The 22441-nt window shown below is 47.4% G+C and overlaps 1 protein-coding gene across 1 annotated transcript; it reads right to left on the bottom strand.

The window, feature by feature from the left end:
- Window positions 1-1977: 1977 nt before the first annotated feature.
- PTF1A (pancreas associated transcription factor 1a) lies at window positions 1978-3906 on the bottom strand. Its single transcript, XM_045858091.1, has 2 exons — window positions 2897-3906; window positions 1978-2526 (listed from the first exon to the last, which is right to left on the bottom strand). The coding sequence occupies exons 1-2, from the start codon at window positions 3678-3680 to the stop codon at window positions 2324-2326; spliced, it is 987 nt and encodes a 328-aa protein (XP_045714047.1). The 5' UTR covers window positions 3681-3906; the 3' UTR covers window positions 1978-2323.
- Between the last annotated feature and the right edge of the window lie 18535 nt (window positions 3907-22441).

Consider the following 22441-nt stretch of genomic DNA (forward strand, 5'->3'; position numbering starts at 1 on the left):
CAAAGGAGACTCTGAAATAGTACGTTTGTTCTGCTTTTACTGCCACATCTTTAAAAAAAAGAATTGCTACACTAGAAAGAATGGATTATGAGTAAATAAAAAGAAGCTGTCAGTCTCTTTGAAGGTCGTGTTTAAAGGGACTTGCCAAGTCAGAACAGAAGAGTGACAAGATAGAGACCCTGGTGTTTTACAGACTCAGCCCGGCTCTTCCGCTTCATCTGCACCGCACTAAAGGATGTGTTGAAGCATTGAATCACAAAAAAAGTGGCACGCAAAATAAAAGGTGCCACATCACAATGATTGTAGTGTTTTAACTGCGGAGGGCCACATTACCCAACCCAATTGAAACACAGGTCTACGCAGCCCGAGGAAACGGTATAATGCTTACATAACTTATAAATAAGTAGAAGTCTGCCTAACATTTGACTTCCTAATGAGTGTAATGAGATTACATGCCTGATGGAAGCATTTGAGGAAAAGCAACTTTCGTGTTTAATGAGGCCCTAATACAGGACAAAATCGAATTCTTTTCTCTGGTTCCCAAATTCTGACTTTAGTGTGAAATCTCTATCTTTAAGAGGGAGTTAAAGGAGGGGCTGCGATGCCTGAAAGGGTTGAGAGGGTCCACCGCCAAGGGTCTCCTGGTAGCTTGGAGACTCAGAATCTCCGACTGGCTGGGCCGCGCTTTGGGGTCGGACTCAAGGCCTCGCTTTAATTGTTCTTGGACAACGTCCATAGCACCCCTGGCGCGCAGGGAACACCTCGGTGGGTCTGAAACTAGGTTAAAGCAATTAGCTTGCTGCCGACATATTGTCCTTCGGCAGGGCCTTTGGTACCGGGGAGATTACTGATTGTAGCCTGGAAGATCAGGCCGGTACTGGCAGTGGCGCAGCAACTCTCCTGGGCCATGCCTTCTCTGAAAGGCGACTGTGGGTCCGCAGAAAGATGCGCTCTTGCGGTGCGCAGCCCCGCACTGCATTTCCCCTTTGAGCCCGCGGTGTTCGAGCGTCTACCCCAAGCCCGGGCTTGGGTCCGCCTGGGAAGGCGCTCCGAGGGCCCAGGAGGCGTGGGTAACCGTAAATGAAATCCACTGGAACCGCGGGGTTCCAGAGCTTTCTGGCTGTGCGACCCTGACCGCGCTCTCAAACTTCTCTCGGTCGCTAGGGGGCAGTCCTACGTCCTCCTCGCGAGGCTCGCCTTCCTCCCACACCAGGCTGGTTGCCAAGGAAGATTGAAATTCTGAAGGCGAAAGGCAGTCTTTCTCTTTCAGTATCCGAAATAACCCAGTTGCAGAAGTGACTGAGGAAGAGGGCATGGTCCTTTTCGCCTTACGAAGAAGACCCTGGATATTGTTGGGAGGCATCCAAGGCCCCCCTCCCCCACCCTCTGGCCTCAGCGCCCAGTCACCTGCCCCATCTCCCTTAAGAGAAATACGTCTAAATTCCATGTACCTGACCTGCCGCTGCAGAAAGAATAGGCCACAGGGAAGCTCAAGAGGAACACTTTATCTCCAGCCTGTGCAAGCACAAAGACCTTTTCTCATGGCCAGGCCCGAAATTAGCCCCCTGTCCCCACTGCACGCAGAGAATTCAGTTCATACACTATGACTGGATTAGGCAGGGTAGGGGTAACCTTGGGTAAGTCAAACATCGTCTCTGAGGTTCAGCATTTCCCTCTGAAGAATGGGAATAAACAGCCCATGATCGACTTGCCTCACAGAGCGTCTGAATGGTAGGATAAAAATACAGGCAAAAGTCTCTCTTTAGGGCAGATGATGCGGAAGAGTGGCGCCCTTAGAGAGTTGGGGCCTAGCCGTCCAACCCACCTCCTTTCAGCTAAATCTCATTAAAATGTGGTTTCTTAGTAGAGAGCTACGTTTTGAGTCTCTAGTTCAGTTATTTTTTACAGGGTAAGTTAACTATTCTTTTTAGAGATATAGCTACCCCTATCATGTATTAAACAAATAACTTTTAGAAAAAAGGTGTAAATAGCATTTATTAACATCGCTTAGAAATAAATCATATCTCACAATAAATTAGCACGAAGTTTCCTGGACAGAGTTCTTCCAACAACGTTCTGCCAAAGGTGCTGGGGGGAATCATAGGCTAGTGCATATTTTTAGACAATCAGGATAAATTATATAAATTATATATTTAAAAGAGAGTCTATTTCATTACCTTGACAGCACAATAAATAGATAAATAAGAAACAGTTGATTGCCATTAGAAAAAGCGTGATTCTTAAATTACATTCACATTATAGATATGTACATGTACACTATGCACAGAGACACAATCAGATCCTCAGTCGAGTCTGGGATTCCTCAGGACACAAACTCAAAGTGCGGTTCATTTTCTATGTTGTTGAAGGAAGATTTGCTGTTGAGTTTTCTAGGGTCCTCTGGAGTCCACACTTTGGCTGTTCGGATAATATTTTGTTCCTTGAGTTGTTTTTCATCAGTCCATGAGAGAGAGTGTCCCGCGAGGGGAGGGAGGCCGTAATCCGGGTCGCTCGGAGAGGGGGACCCTAAGGGGATAAGAAGAGAAAACAGAGGATGAATATCCCGCCCTATTCCCAGCAGAGCCCTGCAGTGCTGTAGGGTCCACTCCTTGGTGCCTCGACAGAATAGGAGTCTTAGGTTACATTAGAATGACGCTTTTCCTCCACTCCGCAAGCCCACAGCACTCTTTCCCCAGAACCCCAGGAGCTACATGTCGATCCGGGTCGTGTGCCCTCTGAGCTGAGAGTAAAGTGGCGGGAAAAAAAAATCCCTGAGAAACGCCAGCTCGCGTTCAATGTCCCTGGTGCCCACGGACCATCTGTCCATCCGTCGGTAGGCTTGTCAGCCTCTTCACCCAGTCCCCGTCTCCCTGAGCTGGAATGCGCGCACACTTACGGGTGCCCCGATGGCAGATGATGACCTTCTGGGCCTGGCTCCCCGGGCTGTCCCCGCCCAGGCGTCCGCCACCACAGGACCCCCGGCCGCCCCCCGCGCCGCCGCCGCGCAGTGGCAAGTCGGCCTGCACCAACTCGCTGAGGAAGTTGATGTAACCGATGGCCAGGCGCAGCGTATCCACCTTGGAAAGGCGCTTTTCGTAGGGCAGCGTGGGGATGTGAGAGCGCAGCCCCTCGAAGGCATCGTTGATGGACTGCATGCGCCGCCGTTCGCGCACGTTAGCCGCCTGCCGCAGCTGCTGCAGCTCCGCCTCCGAGCGCACCCGCCGCCTCCGCCGTGCCGCAGCCGCAGCCGCAGCCCCGCTCAAGCCCCGCAGCTGGGTCCCCGGAGACAGCACCGCAGCCCCAGCACACGGATAGGCCAGGCACGGGGGTGGCGAGCCGGGCGAGTAGGGAAAGCCGCCGGGGGGCGCCCCCGCCTCGCAGCAGTAGCTACCGCCACCGCAGTCTGGCTCGCCTGGGTCCCCGGAGGGCGGCAGGGCAAGTGCGTGTGGGGCCTCCGAGGGCGCGGACTGCAGCAGCAGGCACGCCCCGTCACGGTAGCAGTACTCGTGCAGCTGGTGGCTGAGGAACTCCACCTCGGCCTGTTCTTCAGCCAGCAGCTCATCGCCATCCTCTAGAGGGTCCCGAGAGGACTGGTCGGTGAAGAAGTCCTCCTCATCAAAGTAAGGAGATGGGAAGGCGTCAAGGCCCCCGGGGAAGTGCTCTAGCAGCACCGCGTCCATGCTCTGAGCCGCTGTGGGCTCGAAGGAAGGACTGATAGCCCGAGGTGGTTCTCCAGAAGTTTGACGTTGCAGTTTTTGCTTCTCTGGCAGCGCCCTCTCTCCCTGTTTCCAGGCTCCTAGAGCTGGAGGCGCTGGGGACGGCCTGCTGGCTCCCCGCCCCCGGCCTCCCTGGAGTGCCCACGTCCACTGCGCTCTGGCGGCGCTTGCGCTACGCTGGGGAGGGCTGTGGCCGACTTGCTGCAGCTGAGGGCCGGCACGCGAGGATTCTTATAACTACATCCACAGGCGCGTGCCAGGGACCCGCGGCGCCAGCCAATCACCGAGCCAGCGGGGAGGGGCAGGGGGCCCGGCAGCGGGCGAGGAGGCTGAGAGGCTCTCTTCTAGTCGGGAGCTCCTGTGAAGGAGAGGAGGCGGGGTCTACGCTGCAAGGGGCTCCTACTGCTCCACCTAGCCTGTTCTTCCAGCTAGTGCCTACGGGGTGCACTGCTCCAAGGGCACTTGCAGCCTGCGGCGCCCACCGCCTACTTGTGCTCTCTGCTCAGACTGCCCCCCACCCTTGGGCGAGGGTAATAGCGCACAGCCTCCTCGCACAGCTACAAAAGGTCCTAGGGGTGCCCTCTGACGGCCCAGATGGTGGGAGCTGCCTCCTTCTCCGGGTTTGGCTCAGAAAATACCTGCGGCTGGGGAGGTCGAGTTGGTGCATTTCGCTATCCCCATACCCTGGGCGCGCTGGCCTACGGCTGGCCTGGGTTCTATTTCATCCTCTCAACTTCGAAGAAGTCTTGTAAAAAGTTTGGCACAGTGTACGCCAGTGGGGTAAGAAGGTGACGCAGTCCAGCCTCCATAGGCGATCCAGACGCTGCTCGGGGTTTATGGACGCGAGCTTTCAGGACACTCTGGTGCGAGTGTCCGTCCCCAGTGACGCCGGCTCCAGGTCGGCCTCGCCTCCTCTGCCTTACGCGGCCTAGAAAAATTACAGGGAACACTGGAGAGGCTGTCTCGCAGGGCAGCTCAGTTGGGCATGTTTCTTCGGAGAGCAGAGCGAAACCCTAGGGGTTCGAATCAATAAAACCTGGTAAAGGAGTCAATTGAACTGCTATGGAGCAGTCCCGAGGAAGGGTGAGACGTTAGAGGACAGAGTGGGACCGTTTTCAAACTTGAGTTTCTCACCTTTCTGACTGATAACCAAGACCATCCTTGAACTTTTTATTCTTTTTCGAACTTAAGCCCCGCCCCCGCCGCCCCCCCCCCAACGTATGCGCTGTGCCCACACTTTATAACAGACTGCGAGGTAACACGAATTCCTCAGTTTAAAAGTAACAAACACACACTTTCAAGGTCAGGCAGTTCTTGTTAAAAACCTAGTTCCCGCTTCCACTCCTGGAGAGTTAAGAAATGCAGCCGAGAGCGGGTGTTCTCTCAATAGAGGATGGAAGCATGGTTTTCCAGGGTCAGTGGATTCCTTTTACAGACCTTTGTCCCACCAGAGGCTTCTAGTGGGTGTTCATACTCATCTCAACATCCAAGGCCATGCCCCTTAACACTTGCTGTTTAAACAAGCTTCTTGCCCTGGCTGCTGTGTCTTAGTGGATTGAGTGCTGGCCTGCAAACCAAAGGGTCATAGGCTTGATTCCCAGTCAGGGCACATGCCTGGGTTTCCGGCCAGGTTCCCAGCAGGGGACGTGCAAGAGGCAACCACACATTGATGTCTCCCTCCCTCTCCTCCCTCCCTTTCCCTCTGCCTAAAAATAAATAAATAAAATCTTTAAACAAGCTTCTTGTTTTTAGATATTACACTGTATTTAACTGAATTCTGAGACAAAAAGAAATTTATAAGATTAGAAGATCAGAGATTACTCAACCTGGGGTGGAGCAGAGATGGTTGTCAAGGACCTCAGACAATTTTAAGCCAAAGACATGCTGTTTTTCAGCATACTCTGTCCTGTGTTAGCTTCTTAGCCCTTCCTAGTGAGGTGGTTGTCCTTAAAATGATGCAAATGTAGACAGGTTCCCTGTGTCAGAGCCTCAGTGTCAGTGTCCTTCATTTAGACTTATCTTTGTCACCTTAAAAAGAGGGAAACTGTTGGGGGTGGGGGATCAAGAGCAGGGATCTAACCAGCTGGTATTATACATCCAATTCTCTTTATGTTGAAAAGGACTTCCTCCCCTTCCCTCCCTTGGTTACATTAAAACCATGTGGGAACATGCCCTTGGGTCAACCTGATGACTTGGAAGGGTAACAAATGAGTAGACTTCAACGCTTATCCCAAACAATGATAATCATTCAGTGAAGGAAAGACTGGATTCCAGCCCATAAAGCCTCTCTTTAGTATCTATCTCTGATAGATCTAGGTGGCTCTTGAGAAAGTATGTTTGTGTCATGGATATGTTTGGGGTGGCATGGCTTGGAGACATAGAAGTCAGTGAGTGTATATATGGGTAACTTTTTACCCAGTGTGATTTTAACAGTTTTCAATGAAAATCATCTTACATGTGCTTGATAAGTTTGTGGAAGGGTACAGAAATCTACCTTCGGCACCCAGGTGAGCTAATGCTAAGTTGGCTGCTGGTAGAAAGCCTTACTATCATATCCTATGACACTGAACAGGGCATGGTTGTTCTAGAGTAGGGTGTCAAACTCATTTTCACTGGGGACCACATTGGCCTTGTGGTTTCCTTCAAAGGGCTGAAATAATTTTAGGACTGTATAAATGTGACTACTTCCTTAACTGTTAAGGAGTTGAAATTACATTCAGCCCTTTGAAGGCAACCATGAGGTTGATGTGCCCCCCACCCCCCATGAAAATGAGTTTGACAGCCCTGTCCAGAGCATGCAGTTCCTACACTGCGTGGAAAAGCATGGGGTAGGAGAAAAGAAAAGATATTCACCTGTGCAAGACAACCCTTCTTCACCCTCTCCTTCCCTACCCCACCCTTTGAGGATTTTTCCCTTTGAGGATTGGTGGCTGACTGCAGACTGGTAGCACTGGAAAGTGAGAGCTAGGCTTGTAGATGCTGATACTGGGATACTAGTGTGGGCACTAATGCATGCAAATGCACACACATGCATACACATCCTGCCCCTGAGTAAGGGAAGATTGTTCTTCTCTCTAATAAAAAGAAGAAAGACTTCACCATTAATAAAGGAAATTTTCTCCGGGTCATTGGAAGTCACAACAGTGTGGATAGAGGCCCTTTGCCTCTCAAAGCAACAGGTTGGGTGAGAAGATGGCTGGGACAGAACCTTGTCTTGCCAGGTTAGAGATCCAAACTCTCATTCCAGCCCCACCCTCCTCACTGCCCAGATCCTCTGACAGTAGGGGAACATGGAGAAAGACAAGATCAAAAGTTTCCAGGTGCTTCATGAAGATCTGGGACACTGCTTCAAGCTTCTCTACCCTCTGTCCTCAGGAGAAATGTCCTCTAACCTTAGGAACCCCTGCCTCATTGTAAAACAGTATCATCCCACGGGCAGTGGCAGGGACACTTGGTTCTTTTTAGTGACAAATTCTAGTGAGGCCTTGACATATTTTCAAGTCTTTTGAACGAAACTCAGTGCTGGGCCCGGTAGACCCCCCACGACACCTTCAAGGCTGCTCAGAAGCCTCTGCCATCTTGGAGGTGCTCAGTTTCAGGAGACCTTCTGGAAAGGGCTACTGGGCATTAAGGAAGCCTTGTAGCACCTCTTTCTTCCTCCTACCTCCTTCCCTCCCAGTGGTCTCAAGGGTCTGAATCCTTGTTCATTGTTTCTTATTGTATATTTCAAAACTCTCCCCAGCTTCTAGGAACAATGACCAAAGGCTTGAAACTCACATCCTGGCTCCTTCCCAGGATGAATTTCAGGCAGAGCCCACTAATAAAGAATGTGGCATCCAGGCTCTCCATCCTTCAGCTTCCCCTTCCTATGTTCCCAAAGTGCTTGATGCCACTTAGCTGAGTCTTCCCTGACAGAGCCTAAACTCCATCGATACCAGGTGTCCCCAGAGTGTTCCACTCCCCATTTAGTGCTTACAAGCAGGTACTTGTGGATGTGATTCATGGTCTATCTCACCCCTTGAAAATGGGTTCATATTAATTCCTCCTGACACAAATTGTCCCCTCTCTCATTCTTAAATACAAGGTAATGCCCAGTGTCTGGTTTGTCCTCTTCCGTGTCTTTTCCTCCCTTCGTTGCCACTGTCTTCCTCCCCTGTTCTGTGAAACCTTTCTTCTCCCCACTTGGGTCCCCTCATCAACCCACTCTTTCTTCCTAAAACCTTAGGAAATGGTTTGAAAACTAAAATCATGGGTTAATGCTGAAAGATCTCTGCAGTCCACGGAGGTTGTGACTTCCCTAAGGTCACACAGCAGCTTACTGTCAGCCCCAATCCACCTCAGTTCAGTGCTGGTTGCACTGGCTGCAGAGAGGAGATTCCAACTCTGCTTCCATTCACTCATAAGAGGTATGTTTATATTGATGTGCAATTTAGTCAGTATAAACCCCATTGTAAACTGTCTCAGATTATCAAATACCACCTTTTTGGTCTCCTGCCTTGACTCTCCAGAGTCCTGGCTGCACCTCCTGATGTGCTGTGGAAGGAATCACTGAATGGTGCAATTCCCAGCATAAGACAAAGTATGCAAAATTAAATATAGGATTATGGGACTTACACTGGTCCTCAAAGTCATACTATATAAATTATGGATGTTTTATCCACTTAGAAGGTCTACTGTGACCAGGTGACATTTTGTTCCATCTAATTCCTTGACTTAGTGTAAAAGGTCTTCCTTTAACTGCCTCCCCTCCATTCTCCTTATGTATTTGCTTCGCCATCTAGTTGACTGTTCATATCATCAGATGCTATGATCCCTCTCTGGTTTTCTTTTTTTTTTTTAAGATTTTATTTATTTATTTTTAGAGAGGAAAGGGAGGGAGAAAGAGAGAGAGAGAGAGAGAGAGAGAAATATCAACGTGTGGTTGCTGGGAGTCATGGCCTGCAACCCAGGCATGTGCCCTGACTGGGAATCGAACCTGCGACACTTTGGTTCGCAGCCCACGCTCAATCCACTGAGCTACGCCAGCCAGGCCCTCTCTGTTTTTCTTTGTTCCCCTCCTACTCTTCGTCCCACTAGTCTGAGCTCCCTGGTTTGGTTTGAAGGTCTTATATTTATTCTATCATAAGACAGGTAAAAGGAAGAAGACTAACATTAGAAGAGATGGGAATGAGCATTTGAGAGGACTTTCAGACATGTTTATCATTCACCCTCCTAATTCTGCAGGCTGAAGGGTATCTTTCTTATTTCAACCAGTGAATAAATGAGATTCAGCCTTAAATCCATGGTTGCATGACCAGTAAGAAAAAGGGTCAGAGTTAACACCAGGCTTAACACCTTATTTATGTTATATATCATCTCTCTGCCCCTCCTTTGTCTCTACATTTAACATAGCTGATTAAATAGGATTTTCACATGGATTGGTTTTATTTGCTCCTAATGGAAGCATTGTGAGATAAACTGGCAGATATTTTTGTTACATGCAAGTAATAAGATTCAGAAAGGCTAAGTAACTCTCCTAGAGTGACACAGCCAGCATCATGGAACCTTGAACAGAAATAAGTAGATTTCTAGCACAGAGGGTTAAGGCTATCAACATCATTTTCCAAGGGTTCCCATTAGACACTCTCCACTCTGAGGCTGTGTGAACTAACACACAAAACTGGCCTATGTCCCAACTGCGAACCAGGCCAGGAGCCACATGGTTGCCGAGAAACAGAAAATCCAAGTGTTGAACACCCACTGCTCTCCTTCTTGCCTTTACATTTCCAGTTGTTAAATATTAATCTCTTGAGGGAGAAACACTGAAATGCTGATATAATTATCCAAATAAGTGGTTTCTGCCAAGGTTATTTGGTGAATAGCAAAGCTTCTGAGCTTTGTCCTTCAGCCTGGTTATTCCAAAAGGTGCTTGACCTTTAGTAATGTAAACACTACAAGTCATTTTTATGAGACTTCTTCATCTTGGCCTTCATAGTGAGCAGTGAAATGAAAAAAAAAATGAGCGTAATACAAACAGGAAATTTGGGCTTTTTTCTGTTTCTTTTCAAAGCTATATGTGTTCTCTGGCTTCAAGTCCATCTGCAGGGCCTTATGTGAATTATGGTACATCCATATAAGAGAATATTCAGCAGGAAAGCCATGACTGGTGTGGCTCAGTTGGTTGGAGTGCTGTCCCATAAACCAAAAGGTTGTGATTGAATTCCTGGTCAGGGCACATGGCTAGATTTGGTCCTGGTAGGGGTATGATCAATGTTTCTCTCCCTCTCCCCGCTTCTCTAAAATCAATAAGCATGTCCTTGGGTGAGGACAGAAAAAAAGGAGAATGCTTTTGATGTAGTGGTGTGAAATTATCTTCATGATACATCACTAAGTGAAAGAAGAAAGAGTGGCTAGTACACTCTCACTTGCATTTTTGAAAAGAGGACAATGGGTATGTGTTAGTGCATTTGTTTGTGGAGGCATCAAATGTTTCTAAATGACTACACAAGAAACTGAGAAACAAATTGAGTGGCCAATAGATGGAAGTTTTCATTGTATACTATTTTGAATCTTTTGATTTTCAAAATACAGTAGCTCTCCCTTATCCACAGGAAATATAATTCCAAGACCCCCCTGTGGATGCCTGAAACCAGGGACAGTACTGAATCCTATATATACTATGTTTTCTCCTATACTATATGTCGGTGATAAAGTTTACTTGATAAATTAAGCATAGTAAAATTTTAACAATTACTAATAAAATAGGGCAATTATAAAATATACTGTAATAAACATTATGTGAATGTGGTTCTCTATCTTGAAATATCTTATTGTATTATACTCACCCTTTCACTTAAAGGTGTCACTTTGTGTTTTCTCTTTGGTGTATCAGAATTGCCAGCATCACTACTCTTATGCTTTCAGACCACTATTAAGTAAAATAAGGGTGATTTGAACACGAGCACTGCCGTGCCCCTCCAATCTATATGGTAACTGAGAGGGCTACTGAGTGACCAATGGATGGGTAACATACAGGGTGGAGACACTGCACAAAAAGACGATTCACATCCTGGGCAGGAGAAACAGAGTGGGATGGCACAGATTTATTAAGTTACTCCAAACAGAACACAATTCAAGCTTATGAATTGTGTATTTGGGCAATTTTCCATTTAATATTGGTAAGCTATGGTTGACTGTGGGTAACTGAAACCACGGAGGGCAAAAACCACAAATAAGGGAGGGAGGACTACTGTAGGTAAACATACATGCAGAGCATTTTTTAAAAATTAGTGACCTTATTTTAAAAGAAATTTAGAGTTTATGATCTCTTCATGTGGGTCCTGGAGGAGCCCTCCACAGAGCTTGGTCAGTCGCTTGTGTCATCTTCAAAATCTGCATAAACCTCCCGCAGATGGGCCCAGCGAGGGCTGGTAGGGGTCAGGTCCTGAGCAAGCCCTTTCTGCAATTGTCTAAATCCTGCATGCCGTGCAGTGGACGTGGATAGCATTGGATAAGATGCTATTCCATGGATGAAATCAGCATCAAACAAAATTTAGAGGGATTTGGCCATAATAAAGAAAATGAAAAATTATTAAATGCTCATTAAAACTACCACATTGTCTGCATTGCCCACCATCCCACAGCCTATCAGTGACTACTGTTAACATTTTGGTCTATGTTTCTTCCACACGTGTTTAGTTTTATATCTTGCACTCTTCTTTGACTGAATATCTTCACAGTTTTCCTATATCCTTACTGACAAGCTTTCATGGTGGTATGATGTTTGTTATATGACTTCACCATTGGATAAGTTTATTTTCACTTGAGCACCACTTAATCCTGGGAACTCCTAGGTCAGGTCAGACTTTCTGCATCTCTTAGAGTTCCTTTGTATTTTGTCTGTGGTCTGACTATATTCCTTGCTTGGCAGGCCATGATTTTGATTCCCTCAGAGTCTTTTCCACCTCATATCAATAATGGTAGCTTTCACTTATATCAGTGGTCCTGAAGATGTTTGTGTGCTGCAGTGACCTTGTTGTTCCCTTAAAATCCTGTCTAGAGCAAAACCTCGTTGTCAGGTGGGTTAACCTGTGCTTGAAGAAGCCGATGCCAGACTGTGCTTGGTTCAAGCAGGGAAGTGCCTTGTATTAGCCGAGGAACATCAGTTATTTGGGAAAGCTGTCTGGGAATGTAGTTTTCATGCCTGTGCACCTGCATGTACCCCATCATGCCTCAGGTTACCCGCCACATGACCCAACTTAGAGGTTTGAGCCTACTTTTGTCATATGGGAAGTAGCACCCCACTTTCTGCTGCAGTCCCCAGGCATCAGAGAGGCTGGGTAGCACAGAGCTCTTGAGTTTGGGCACCGGAGCCTGAAGGCCTGGAGCTCTAGTGGCTCTGCCACCAACTACCTGTTTGGACAAGTTACCTAATCTGTCTGTGCCAGGAGCTGGGCAGCAGTTAGCTTCCTCCTGCCCCTTATCCTTCCATTCTTACTGGCCTCGCAGAGAAGACGGAAGTATTTCCTCACCTGGAAGGAAAAATGATTTGGGCCTGTTATATGATACAATCTGCTCACGCTTCTGAAATCAGTGGGTTGTATTTATGGTCTTTTTCCCTCTTCATCACAGAGGGAGTTTCCATGCCCAGGAAAGTGATTTTCCTAATTAGGACCTATCTTAGATCACTTATGTCCATGGACCTCTAATTTTCTGGATCCATATTTCTTTTCTTTTAAAGATTTTATTTATTTATTTTTAGAGAGAGGGGAAGAGAGGGAGAAAGAGGGCGAGTGAAACATCAATGTGTGGTTGCCTCTAGTGCACCCCATACTGGGGACCTGACCTGCAACCCAGGCATGTGCCCAGACTGGAAATCAAACCAGCAACGCTTTGGTTAGCAGGCCTGTGCTCAATCCACTGAGCTACACCAGCCAGAGCTGGATCCATATTTCTTAAATCAAGTCTCCAGAAGTTAATTAAAACATTTTTTCCAATTTTGTGACCTTTTTTACATGATAATCTTGAAAAACTATGACAACAAAGTATGAGTATGTTCTGGCATATCTGGATGACTGCCTTATAAAGGGGCCCCATCAGAGCTTGGAGAATGAATCTGAATTTACATCTGTGTTAAAAATTGTGGTGGTGCCAAACAAGCTGTTTAACTGAGTCGCACTAAAGAAAATACATAGATATTATGCTTGTGCCAAGAAAAGGCCAAATAACCACAAAACAAGCTAGAAAATCAAGGCCATAGTGGTAGTTTAATTAACCTGTGGGAGAAATGATTGTTACATGCCACACAGTGGACTGAGGAGAGGGAACAACATCATGTTAGCTCTGCAACTGGTAAATGTCAGTGCCATAGTCATATCATCTTTCACACTAAATTAAGGTTAATTTGAATGTCACTGATTTATAGATTTAAAATATTTATCTTTATTTTTTGGTTCTGTAGTTATTTAAGAACAACATAGATAAAGAATTTATACCAACCTTATATTTGTGAATATTTAAGCAATGATATATTAATAGTTATTTAAATTGAGATGGAGAGCCCATAAAAGCTTTCATTGGTTATTGTTTTGATTTCCTACAAAAAGGGTAAAAATTTTATGTGTAAGTATACATATGCATATATGTATATTTATAAATAATGTACCCACCTATAAATACATGCATACATTAAAAGTCAAGTTTGAGAAATACTTTCAGATGATTATCAAAATATCTATGTTTCGCTTCAGATGAGGTGATTAGAAGGCAGAGAGGAAAAGGGACAGGGAAGCAAAAGAAAAAAGAAATGAAGTAAAATGAGAGGGGGGAAAATCAAGAGGAAGTTTTGAAAGTGAGAAAGAAGAAAATTTTGAAATGTGAAAGAGTGGGGAATAGAAAACATGGACATTTGACTCATAGAAGTCTGAATTCAAATTCAAACATCTGCCTCCACTCCCCTTCCCCATCCTAGCCATGCTGTGGCCTCATGATGACCACATATATACCCCACCAAGACCCGTGTCCTGAAAGAATGCCCAGTGCTCCAAATTATCCTTTTTGCCCTCTTTAAAAGCCAATTGCTTCAGGGTCATTGGTCTCAGCGAGAGGCCATAAAGGAAAACATCTGCTCTACTAAGGTGTGAGCAACACATAGCAACCAAATCATTCTCTCTTTGGCATTTTATTAGCGCCCTTGAAAGGTACTGCCATAAGCCACAGGAATCAATTTTTAAATGTGGCATTTGTGGCCTTCTTGCAGTCTTTTGAAAGCATTTTGAGCATAATCGGAGATTTCCTTATGCCCCTTGAATCACCTTTATTGGGCCATTGCCAGCCTTGGAAGCCTGTTTTCCTACATTCACCTCATGGTGGAAGACATATCAGTAACTTAAGATATGCAGATGACACCATCTTACTGGCAGAGAGTAGTAAATTCGTGAAACAACTTCTGATGAAATCAAAGGAAGGAAGTGTCAAAGAACTGCACCATGAAAACAAATTATTGCTACAGAAGAAATACACAACTTTAACACAGACAAGGAAGGCACTGAAATTGTTGAAGATTTTGCTTACCTTGTTTCAGTCATCATTTCAAATGAAGACCAAAGCCAAGAAATCAAGAGAAGGCTGAAACTCAGAAGGGCAGCAATGGGAGAATTAGAAAAGATCACTAAGAGCAAGGATGTGTCATTAGGGACAAGGTGAAGATCATCCATACCCTTGTATTCCCAATTACTATGTACAATTGTGAAAATTGGACAGTGAAGAAGGCTGATAGGAAAAAAATTATTCACTTGAAATATGGTGTTGGAGGAGAGCTCTATGGATATCCTGAACTACCAGAAAGATGAAAAAGTGGGTCCTAGAGCAAGTTAAGCCTAAAACATTGCTGAAGGCAAAAATGACAAAACTGAAGCTGTTCTGCTTCAGGCACGTCATGGGAGGCAGAGTTCTTTAAAAAAGACAATAATGCTGGGAAACAGAAAGGCAGCAGGACAGCAGAAAGACCAAATATGAGATGAATTGACTGCATAAAACAAGCCACAGGCATGTGTCCACAGGAGCTGAACAGGGCTGTAGAGGACAGGACACTGTGGACATCACCCACTCATAGAGTGGCCAGGAGTCAGAGCTGACTCAGGGGCAGGTGACTCTCACATACCTCCTGGTGGAACACCTTTTTATTTTCTCACATGCTCCTGATCCTTGTATCTTTTTTTTCCCCCAGAAGCCTGGACCTACCAGGCCTGAGTACAGACCCAATGTGAAAATCCAAGATGGAGCCAGGAATATGTGTAGAGACCCCTGAGAATGTTAGGGGATATACCAGGTAGAGCCAAAGCTGCAAACACATCATCCCTTTTATGACATTTCCCTATTCTGATTAAAATGATATGAGGGATTTATGTTGTCATTGGCCTTAGGAGTCCCCAGTACTTAAGGGACACTTTAGTGACTGCATAGGTTTGAGCAGAGCAGAAGGGAAGGTGCAGAAGGATCCGATTATGCTTTCTGGGTGCTTTACAAATAAGAGTTAACCTGTGGTTTATTTTGCAATTCCTTGATGATTATTGATGTTGAGCATCTTTTCATATGCCTGCTGGCCACCTGTATGTCTTCTTTAGAAAATGTCTGTTCAAGTCCTCTGCCCATTTTTTAATTGTCTTGTTTTGTTTTTTGACATTAAGTTCTGGAAGTTTGTATATATTTTGGATATTAACCCCTTATCAATTATATGATTTGAAAATATCTCCTCCCATTAAGTAGATTGCCTTTTCATTTTGTTGTTGGTTTTCTTGGCCATGCAAAAACTTTTAGTTTCATACAACCCCATTAATTTATTTTTTAATTTGTTGCTTTTGCCTGAGATTGGTCCAAAAAACTATTGCTAAGACTGATGTCAAAGAGCTTACTGCTTACGTTTTCTTCTGGTTTTCTGGTTTCAGGTCTTACATTCAAGTCTAGCTATTATCAAAAAGACAAAAAATAACAAATATTAATGAGAATATGAAGAAAAGGGAACTCTCATATACTGTTGATGGGGATGTAAAATGGTGTGGCCAATATGGAAAATAGTATGGAGGTTTCTTTAAAAATTAAAAGTAGAATTTCCCTATGATCCAGAAATTCCACTTCTGGGATTTATCTTAAGAAACCAAAAATATTAATTTGAAGACATATATGCACCCCTATGTTAATTGCAGTGTTATTTATAATAGCCAAGAATGATAGCAACTTAATTGTCCATTGACAGATGAATGGATTAAAAAGATGCAATGGAACATTACTCAGCCATAAAAAAGAAAGAAATCTTGCCATTTGCAACAAGGCAGGTAGACCTACAGAATATTATGTTAAGTGAAATGTTAGAAAAAGAAAGACAAGTACCATATGATTTCACTTATATGTGGAATCTAAAAAACAAAACAAATGAACAAACAAAACAGAAACAGACTCCTAGATACAGGAAACAAACTGGTGGTTACCAGAGAAGGGAGGGGTTGGGGCATGAAAGAGGTGAAGGGACATCAGAGGTATAAACTTGCAGTTATAAAATAAATAAGTGGTGGGGATGTAATGTACAGCATAGGGAATGTAGCCAATAACATTTTAATAAGTTTGTATGGTGATAGGTGGTAATTAAACTTATTGTAGGAATCATTTTGTGTATAAAAATATCAAATCACTATGATGTGCACCTGAAACTATTAAGATATTGTATGTCAAGTATACATTAATTTTTAAAAACTGAAGAAAAAAAAGAATTAACCTGAAAAGCTTCTACCATAGGTAGGCACCCATGTTGTGGCTGTTCTTAGGACATGCCACACGGACAAATGGTAATGGAGAGTAGAGATCAAAATAAACATTAAATGAACAAATAGGATGATTATTATGGCATTTCAAGAAATAAAAAAAAACTTTATGAGGGATGAGGAAACGAGAAATGATTAGAATGGAAATGTAGGAAGGGTCTAAGTTAAGAAAGACCTTATAAGCTGTGTTAAGGAGTTGGGCATGATATAGATGAGATATTTCCAGAATGGAAAAGAGCCATTGGGATATGAGAAGAAAATATGAGAGCTATCGTCTACATTTTATCTCATTCTTTAAAAACTTGTATGTCTTGTACATTTTTATAATGTATACAATTGATTAGTACAGCAGCACTACCGTAGCACATGCTTATAATTTATAAATGATTAATCATGAAATGGAGAGCCATTGAAGGGTTTTAGTCACAGGGTAGCATGATCAAGTTTGCTACTCAGGAAGGCTGTTGCAGCAGCAGTGTGGGGAGTGGATTGGGACACAGCAAGACTACAGGCCGGGAGACCAGTCGGAAGGCTGCAGCAGGAGAACAGCTGACAGATTACAAAGGTCTGAACTGGGTGGTGGCTGGGCAGATTGGAGAGAGATTTCAGAGAGAGAATTGCTAGGACTTAATGACATACTAAACATGAAGCTTGGAGAAGAGAGAAACATATGATATCAAGGATTTTGCTCTTGGTGTCAGGGTGAATGGTGGGCCTATTTACTGTAGGTTTGGGCACGATAAGTCCTAAAAACTGTCCTTAAATTTGGTGAAATGGCTGAAGAGAATTTCAGTGTGAGAATGTGGTCCAGAATGCAATGTGCTGAAGACTGAATAAAAGGAAATAGAGACACCTATTTTGGTCAGCTTACTCACTCGTGATGATAGAACAGGTAGAGCAGGGGTGATTCTGTCTTTTTTACTTTTTTTAAAAGATGGGAATGGCTTTCTTTCGTCTTGTCAGGAATCTATTCTCTCCCTTTCATTCTCCTTTCAAACTATTTTTTCAGACAAATGCCCATCTTCTTCATCCTATTCACCATTGTTTCTCCAACTTCCCTGTTAATTTAAGAAAATCACTCAGTCAGAATCTAATTCTAATAATAGATGACACATATAAAAGTAATGAAGGTGATATACCTGCAAGGAAAGTTTCCAGGTAATATTAGTTAAGGAAACAAGGCAGACAGCCTCTGAAACCTTCAGGAGTGCTTAGATGTATCTTCTAGGCACATGTAAAATTTCTGTCTGCCTCCACCTTTTTTAGGTGGCCCTGAGCATCATTGAACACCACTTCTTAAAAAATTGTCCTATTGTCATGCAGTGCTTTGTGGTGCTATTTTTCTTTTTCAGTGTTCTGGCAGGCTTTTGAGGGCCAACCTGGGAAGTAAACTCCAGTAGCAATCTCCACCCCCCAACTCCCAAGGGGAAAAGCATTTTGAGGTTTTACTTTAAAGAGGTAAACTGGTAAGGCTTGCCAGGCCTTTGGGGACATAGGGGCCCACGGAAGTGACCCATTGAGGGCATGGTGCCTTCCTTCATTTCTTCTGGGCACGGAGTGACTCCCATCAGTGAGGAGAGGGCCAGTGCTTCAACCAAGAACATTTGTTAAACTTGTACACAGGCTCAGGCCAGTCTTTGTACAGAAAGATTGACAAGGAGAGAATGGACCTAGGAAGGAAAGTTCAGGTTAAATCCAGGCAAACCCCTGGGAGCCTCAGCAGCCCAGCGCGTGGGCAAAATGCCACTCCCCTCCCCCTTCCCCTCCCCCAAAGGCACCGGCCTCCATCAGGAAGTTCTAGCCTCCTGTGACCTCCTCGTGCCCTCACCCTTGAAACTGGGTCGCGCTGTGCAGAGGCCCGGAGCCTCTCCGGGCTTCCTTCTCCGTCAGATGAAGCCCATGAACAACATACTGCAGCCCCCTCCACCGCTGTGCCCACCCCCACTTTCTCTGCCACCCACCACAGGACCCGGGACTGCACCCCAGGCTGGCTGCTCTCCAAGCAGAGCAGAAAGCGAAACCGTGGAGTGGCAGCGGCGGCGGGCATACCCCTCCTCTGTCCGCTCCCCAGACCCCGCGGCTCCGCCCCCTCCCCCGCAATCCCGGGGCGAATGTATAGTTGACACCTGCAGCACGGGCGGCCGCCGGGCTTTCCCGACACAAGGCGCTGGTACCTGAGCCCTTGACTGGTAATGCACCATAAACAGCTCTTTTCAGGCCCTTTCAGATCCGGAGCGCGGAGGTCACCGTGTCTACAAACCCCTCTGTGTCCGCCACGTCTCCAGGCCCCGAGCGCCCGGGCCTCCAGCCGCGGAGCACGCCGGTCCGTGGGAATCCTAACACTTGTGCTCCGGCGGGACCGGCCGGGCGGGGTAGCGGGGAGTGAGACCACCCGGCCCTTCCCTACCGCCCCCCCCCTCCGCCGCCCGCGCGCGCCCCCGCCAGCTCACAGAGAGCGGAGAGTGGAACGAAAGGGTGCTGGCGTCCTCAGACGCTCGCGGAAATCAAGTGATAAGGCCGGAGGGACCCCCACCTCCTCCTCATAGCCGACGCCCACTCGGCTCCCGAAAGTAGAATGCGGGCACCGGCTGGGACAGCGCTGCGCCCCCCTCCTCTACCCTGCGGGCTTGGGCTGCTCAAAACCGCTTGCCGAAGCGCGATCCTCTTTCCAGGGAGGCTCCAGCTCAGCGCTCACCGCCCCAGAGAGACGATAGGTTTGGGGAGGGGAGCTGTACCTGTGGCGCAGGTGGCCCAGTGCATGAGACCGAGCCGGTGCTATCAGCAGATGGACGTGCTCTGGGTCAAAGCGGGCGCCAGCGTTGCTGCCAGGAAGGGATTGTCACTGGCCATCTCCAAGGCCCACGTTTGGCCGCGAGCTCAGCGCACGCGGTCCTAAAACGGAGAGGCGGATAAAGAGAAAAGGTGCCCTCAGTGTTTCCCCTAAACATCGTCCAACCTGTCCCTGAAATAGGGGAATGGCAGGATGTCTTGTAAGGGACAGAACATCCACAAAGCAGACAGCTACGGCCACTGCCTTTTGCCAGCCACGCTTCCATCTGCCCCGCTAGTCTGGCAATGGAGAAAGAGAGAGGAAAGGGGGACGCAGCATCCCAGAGCTGGCCGTGCCCCGGGACAGCGGGCGCCGATGGCCGAGGTCGCCCAAACCCCGCGGATGAGCCGCCGGCACGTTGGACAGCCGGTAGGAGGGCCGGCGGATGGCGGCGCTGGAGGAACCGCAGGGCCCGAGGCCAGTGCTGCGGGGCCTCTCGCTCCCTCCCGGGGCCGCAGGGAACCGAGGTTACCTGGGGAGCGGGGCTTTGTCGGCTACGCTGGCTCTCCGCGGTCCCAGAACTAATTAAACGCCTCTTTTGGCGGAGGGAAGCCTAGCGTTCGCCGGGGGTGGGGCGTGTGGGGGCGGCATGTGGGCACCGAATAATCAACCCCATTCTTGCGCGCCTACAAAACCCGCCGCGCAGCGAGAAGTGAACAGCGGCCTCCTGAATGGCGGTTTCAAAAGGCGACACCTGCAAGCTCGGCCGGTTGTGAATTGAATGGAGTCAAATGCGGCGCCCGCTCGTACCTGAGCCGCGAGCTATTAGTGTCAGGCGCGCCCGGTCGCCGGGGCGGGGAAGCGCGCGGCCGGGCCTCCCGAGCTGAATGCGACAAGCTGCGGCGCGGCCGCTCCATGGGAATGTCGCCACTTGTGCTGCTTGCTGTCGGGAGGGGGTGCGCTGCCCTTTCAGAGACAGACACAATTAGGCAAAATGCTCAATGAACATTATAAATGATGTGCGATCGCTCTGCAGATTGCCTGGCAAATCAAATTATATGGTCGCTCGCGGGCGATTTCCATGTGCTTTTAAAACTTAAACAGGTATTCGCTGATTTAAAAAAGGGAGGGGTGCGACTCAGGGATTCCGGAAAATACAACTGAAAGACTCAGTGTTGAATATTCACACGTCCCCTTTGTTAGAGATTGACTTCACAATGGGCTTGGGGAGGGGTGCGTTTGGCCGAGACACATTTTTTACTGTCTTACATACTGCAGTGGAAGGCACCAGAAGTTTGCATTTATTACAGTTCACAATTACAGTGGGACCCTTTTTTCTTTTAAGCCTAAAATTCTTCTCATAATGAATGACTTCAGAGCTACTGTCATTCTAATCAGATGGAACAAACATTCTAATCAGATGGAAGCTGGCCCGGGTGGGCTTGGGGAGGGGTTGGGGAGAGACCCGCGCTTCTCCCCGCCACTAATGCTAACCTTGGAGGGAGCCGGCTGGGGGAAGCCATTGCTCCGTGCGGTGCACAGTCCAGGCTCTGGGACCCGGGCACCGCCGGGCGGCTCCCTGGCTGCCCATCGGCCTCCCCGCCGCCCTCCGCGTTCTGGGACCAGCAGCGCCCCGACTGAGCGAGAGGAAGCAGAGCCCAGAGCAGTGGGCCCAGGGAGGCGCCGGCAGCGGCATCCACTCGGGCATCCCTCCTTCCGCGCAGGTTGGCGCTGCGCTCCGCGGCTGGCGACTCCAGGAGAAGGGGCAGCTGGAGTCGCCCCGATTACGCGGAACCCTGCCGAGGCCAGGAGCCGCAGGCAAGGGGCTGTCACCCAGGAAGAGCAGAATCGATTTTAGCTTCTAAAAAAGGAAGCAAGGAAGCGGCAGCAATCCGCTGCCTCACGCCCCTGCCGACCTCCAACTCATTTTCGATTTCCTACTCTTTTGGTTTCCAGATAATTGGGCCGGAGGGAAGGGGTACAGAATTGTGGATCCTAGAGACAGTTGGCAAGTATAAGTACTGCATCTTGCTGAGGAAAGACCAGCAGACAGGAAGGCTGGAAATTTGGGTTTGGGATTCGCCTTTGTCACTGACTCATAGTTTTATCTTGGGCAAGCAGCTTAACCTCTCTGGCTCAATTTCCTCATCCACCCCCCCCCCCCATTCTTATTACTTTAATTGGGAACGGAAATGTTTTTGGTAGACTGATATCGTTTGTGTGTTAGCCGTTAAATCAAGAGCTACACACAGAATCCAGGGATTAAAAAGCTCTTAAAGGACAAGAGCTAGAAAACCTGAGGCTTGAGCACTTGAGCACCTGCCCCGCCTCCCTTTCCTGCCCCGTCCTGGCACAGGAGTCTCTGCTTGTTGGAACAGGAGCGAGGAATGCCCTTCCTAACAGCTTCCTCGTGCAAAGAGCCGCTGGGAGTGACAAGAGCAGAACTCAACCAACATACAGCCCATCTGGCACTGTGTGTGTGTGTGTGTGTGTGTGTGTGTGTGTGTGTGCGCGCGCGCGTCTGTATAAGAGAGCATGTCGGCAATAAATTGACCATTTTTATCCCTCGGTGTCAAAAACTCTTCTTGCTGGTATCAGAGACCACGCCATGAAAAGCAATTTATAAGTACATTTTAAGAATTAGGAAGGTGCGTTCCATCGACACAGAACATTTCTTTATTGCAGTCACAGGCGGGAAAGTTTGGAGGGGTAAGGTTCCAGGATCCTGGAGAAGCCAGGTGCGCTGGCCTTGGTGCTGAAGGTAAAGGCCGTGGCTCTGGAGGCAACCTCCCTCAAATCAATGGCCATTATCAGAGGCTGCTAAAGGAAATGCTATCACACCCTCTTAATAACTCCCACCCAGAGTGTGTGTTTATTTTGTGTGTATGTGTGTGTGTGTGTGTGTGCGTGCGCACGTGTAATGAGAATAACATGTGAACGCCACTAACACAGTACCTGGAACATAAAGAGTCACTCAATAGCCCTGACCAGTGTGGCTCAGTCCGTGTGGCCTCATCCCGTAAAAAGGAAGGCCGCCAGTCGGATTCCCGGTCATTCGGGCTCAGTCCCAGGTCGGGGCTCATGGGAGAAGCAACTGATTGATGTTCCTCTCTCACATCAATGCTTCTCTCCCTCTCTTTCTCTCTTTCTTCCCCTCTCTC

Source organism: Phyllostomus hastatus, unplaced genomic scaffold (genome assembly GCF_019186645.2).
Source record: "Phyllostomus hastatus isolate PE091 unplaced genomic scaffold, TTU_PhHast_1.1 phas_scaffold_1674, whole genome shotgun sequence".
Taxonomy (NCBI): Eukaryota; Metazoa; Chordata; class Mammalia; order Chiroptera; family Phyllostomidae; genus Phyllostomus; species Phyllostomus hastatus.

Excerpts from the sequence above, each read along its gene's own strand:
- PTF1A (XM_045858091.1), bottom strand. The coding sequence starts at position 3,680 with ATGGACGCGGTGCTGCTAGAGCACTTCCCCGGGGGCCTTGACGCCTTC. Across the intron at positions 2,527-2,896 it reads CATCTGCCATCGGGGCACCC|GGTCCCCCTCTCCGAGCGAC; the intron begins GTAAGTGTGCGC and ends TTATCCCCTTAG.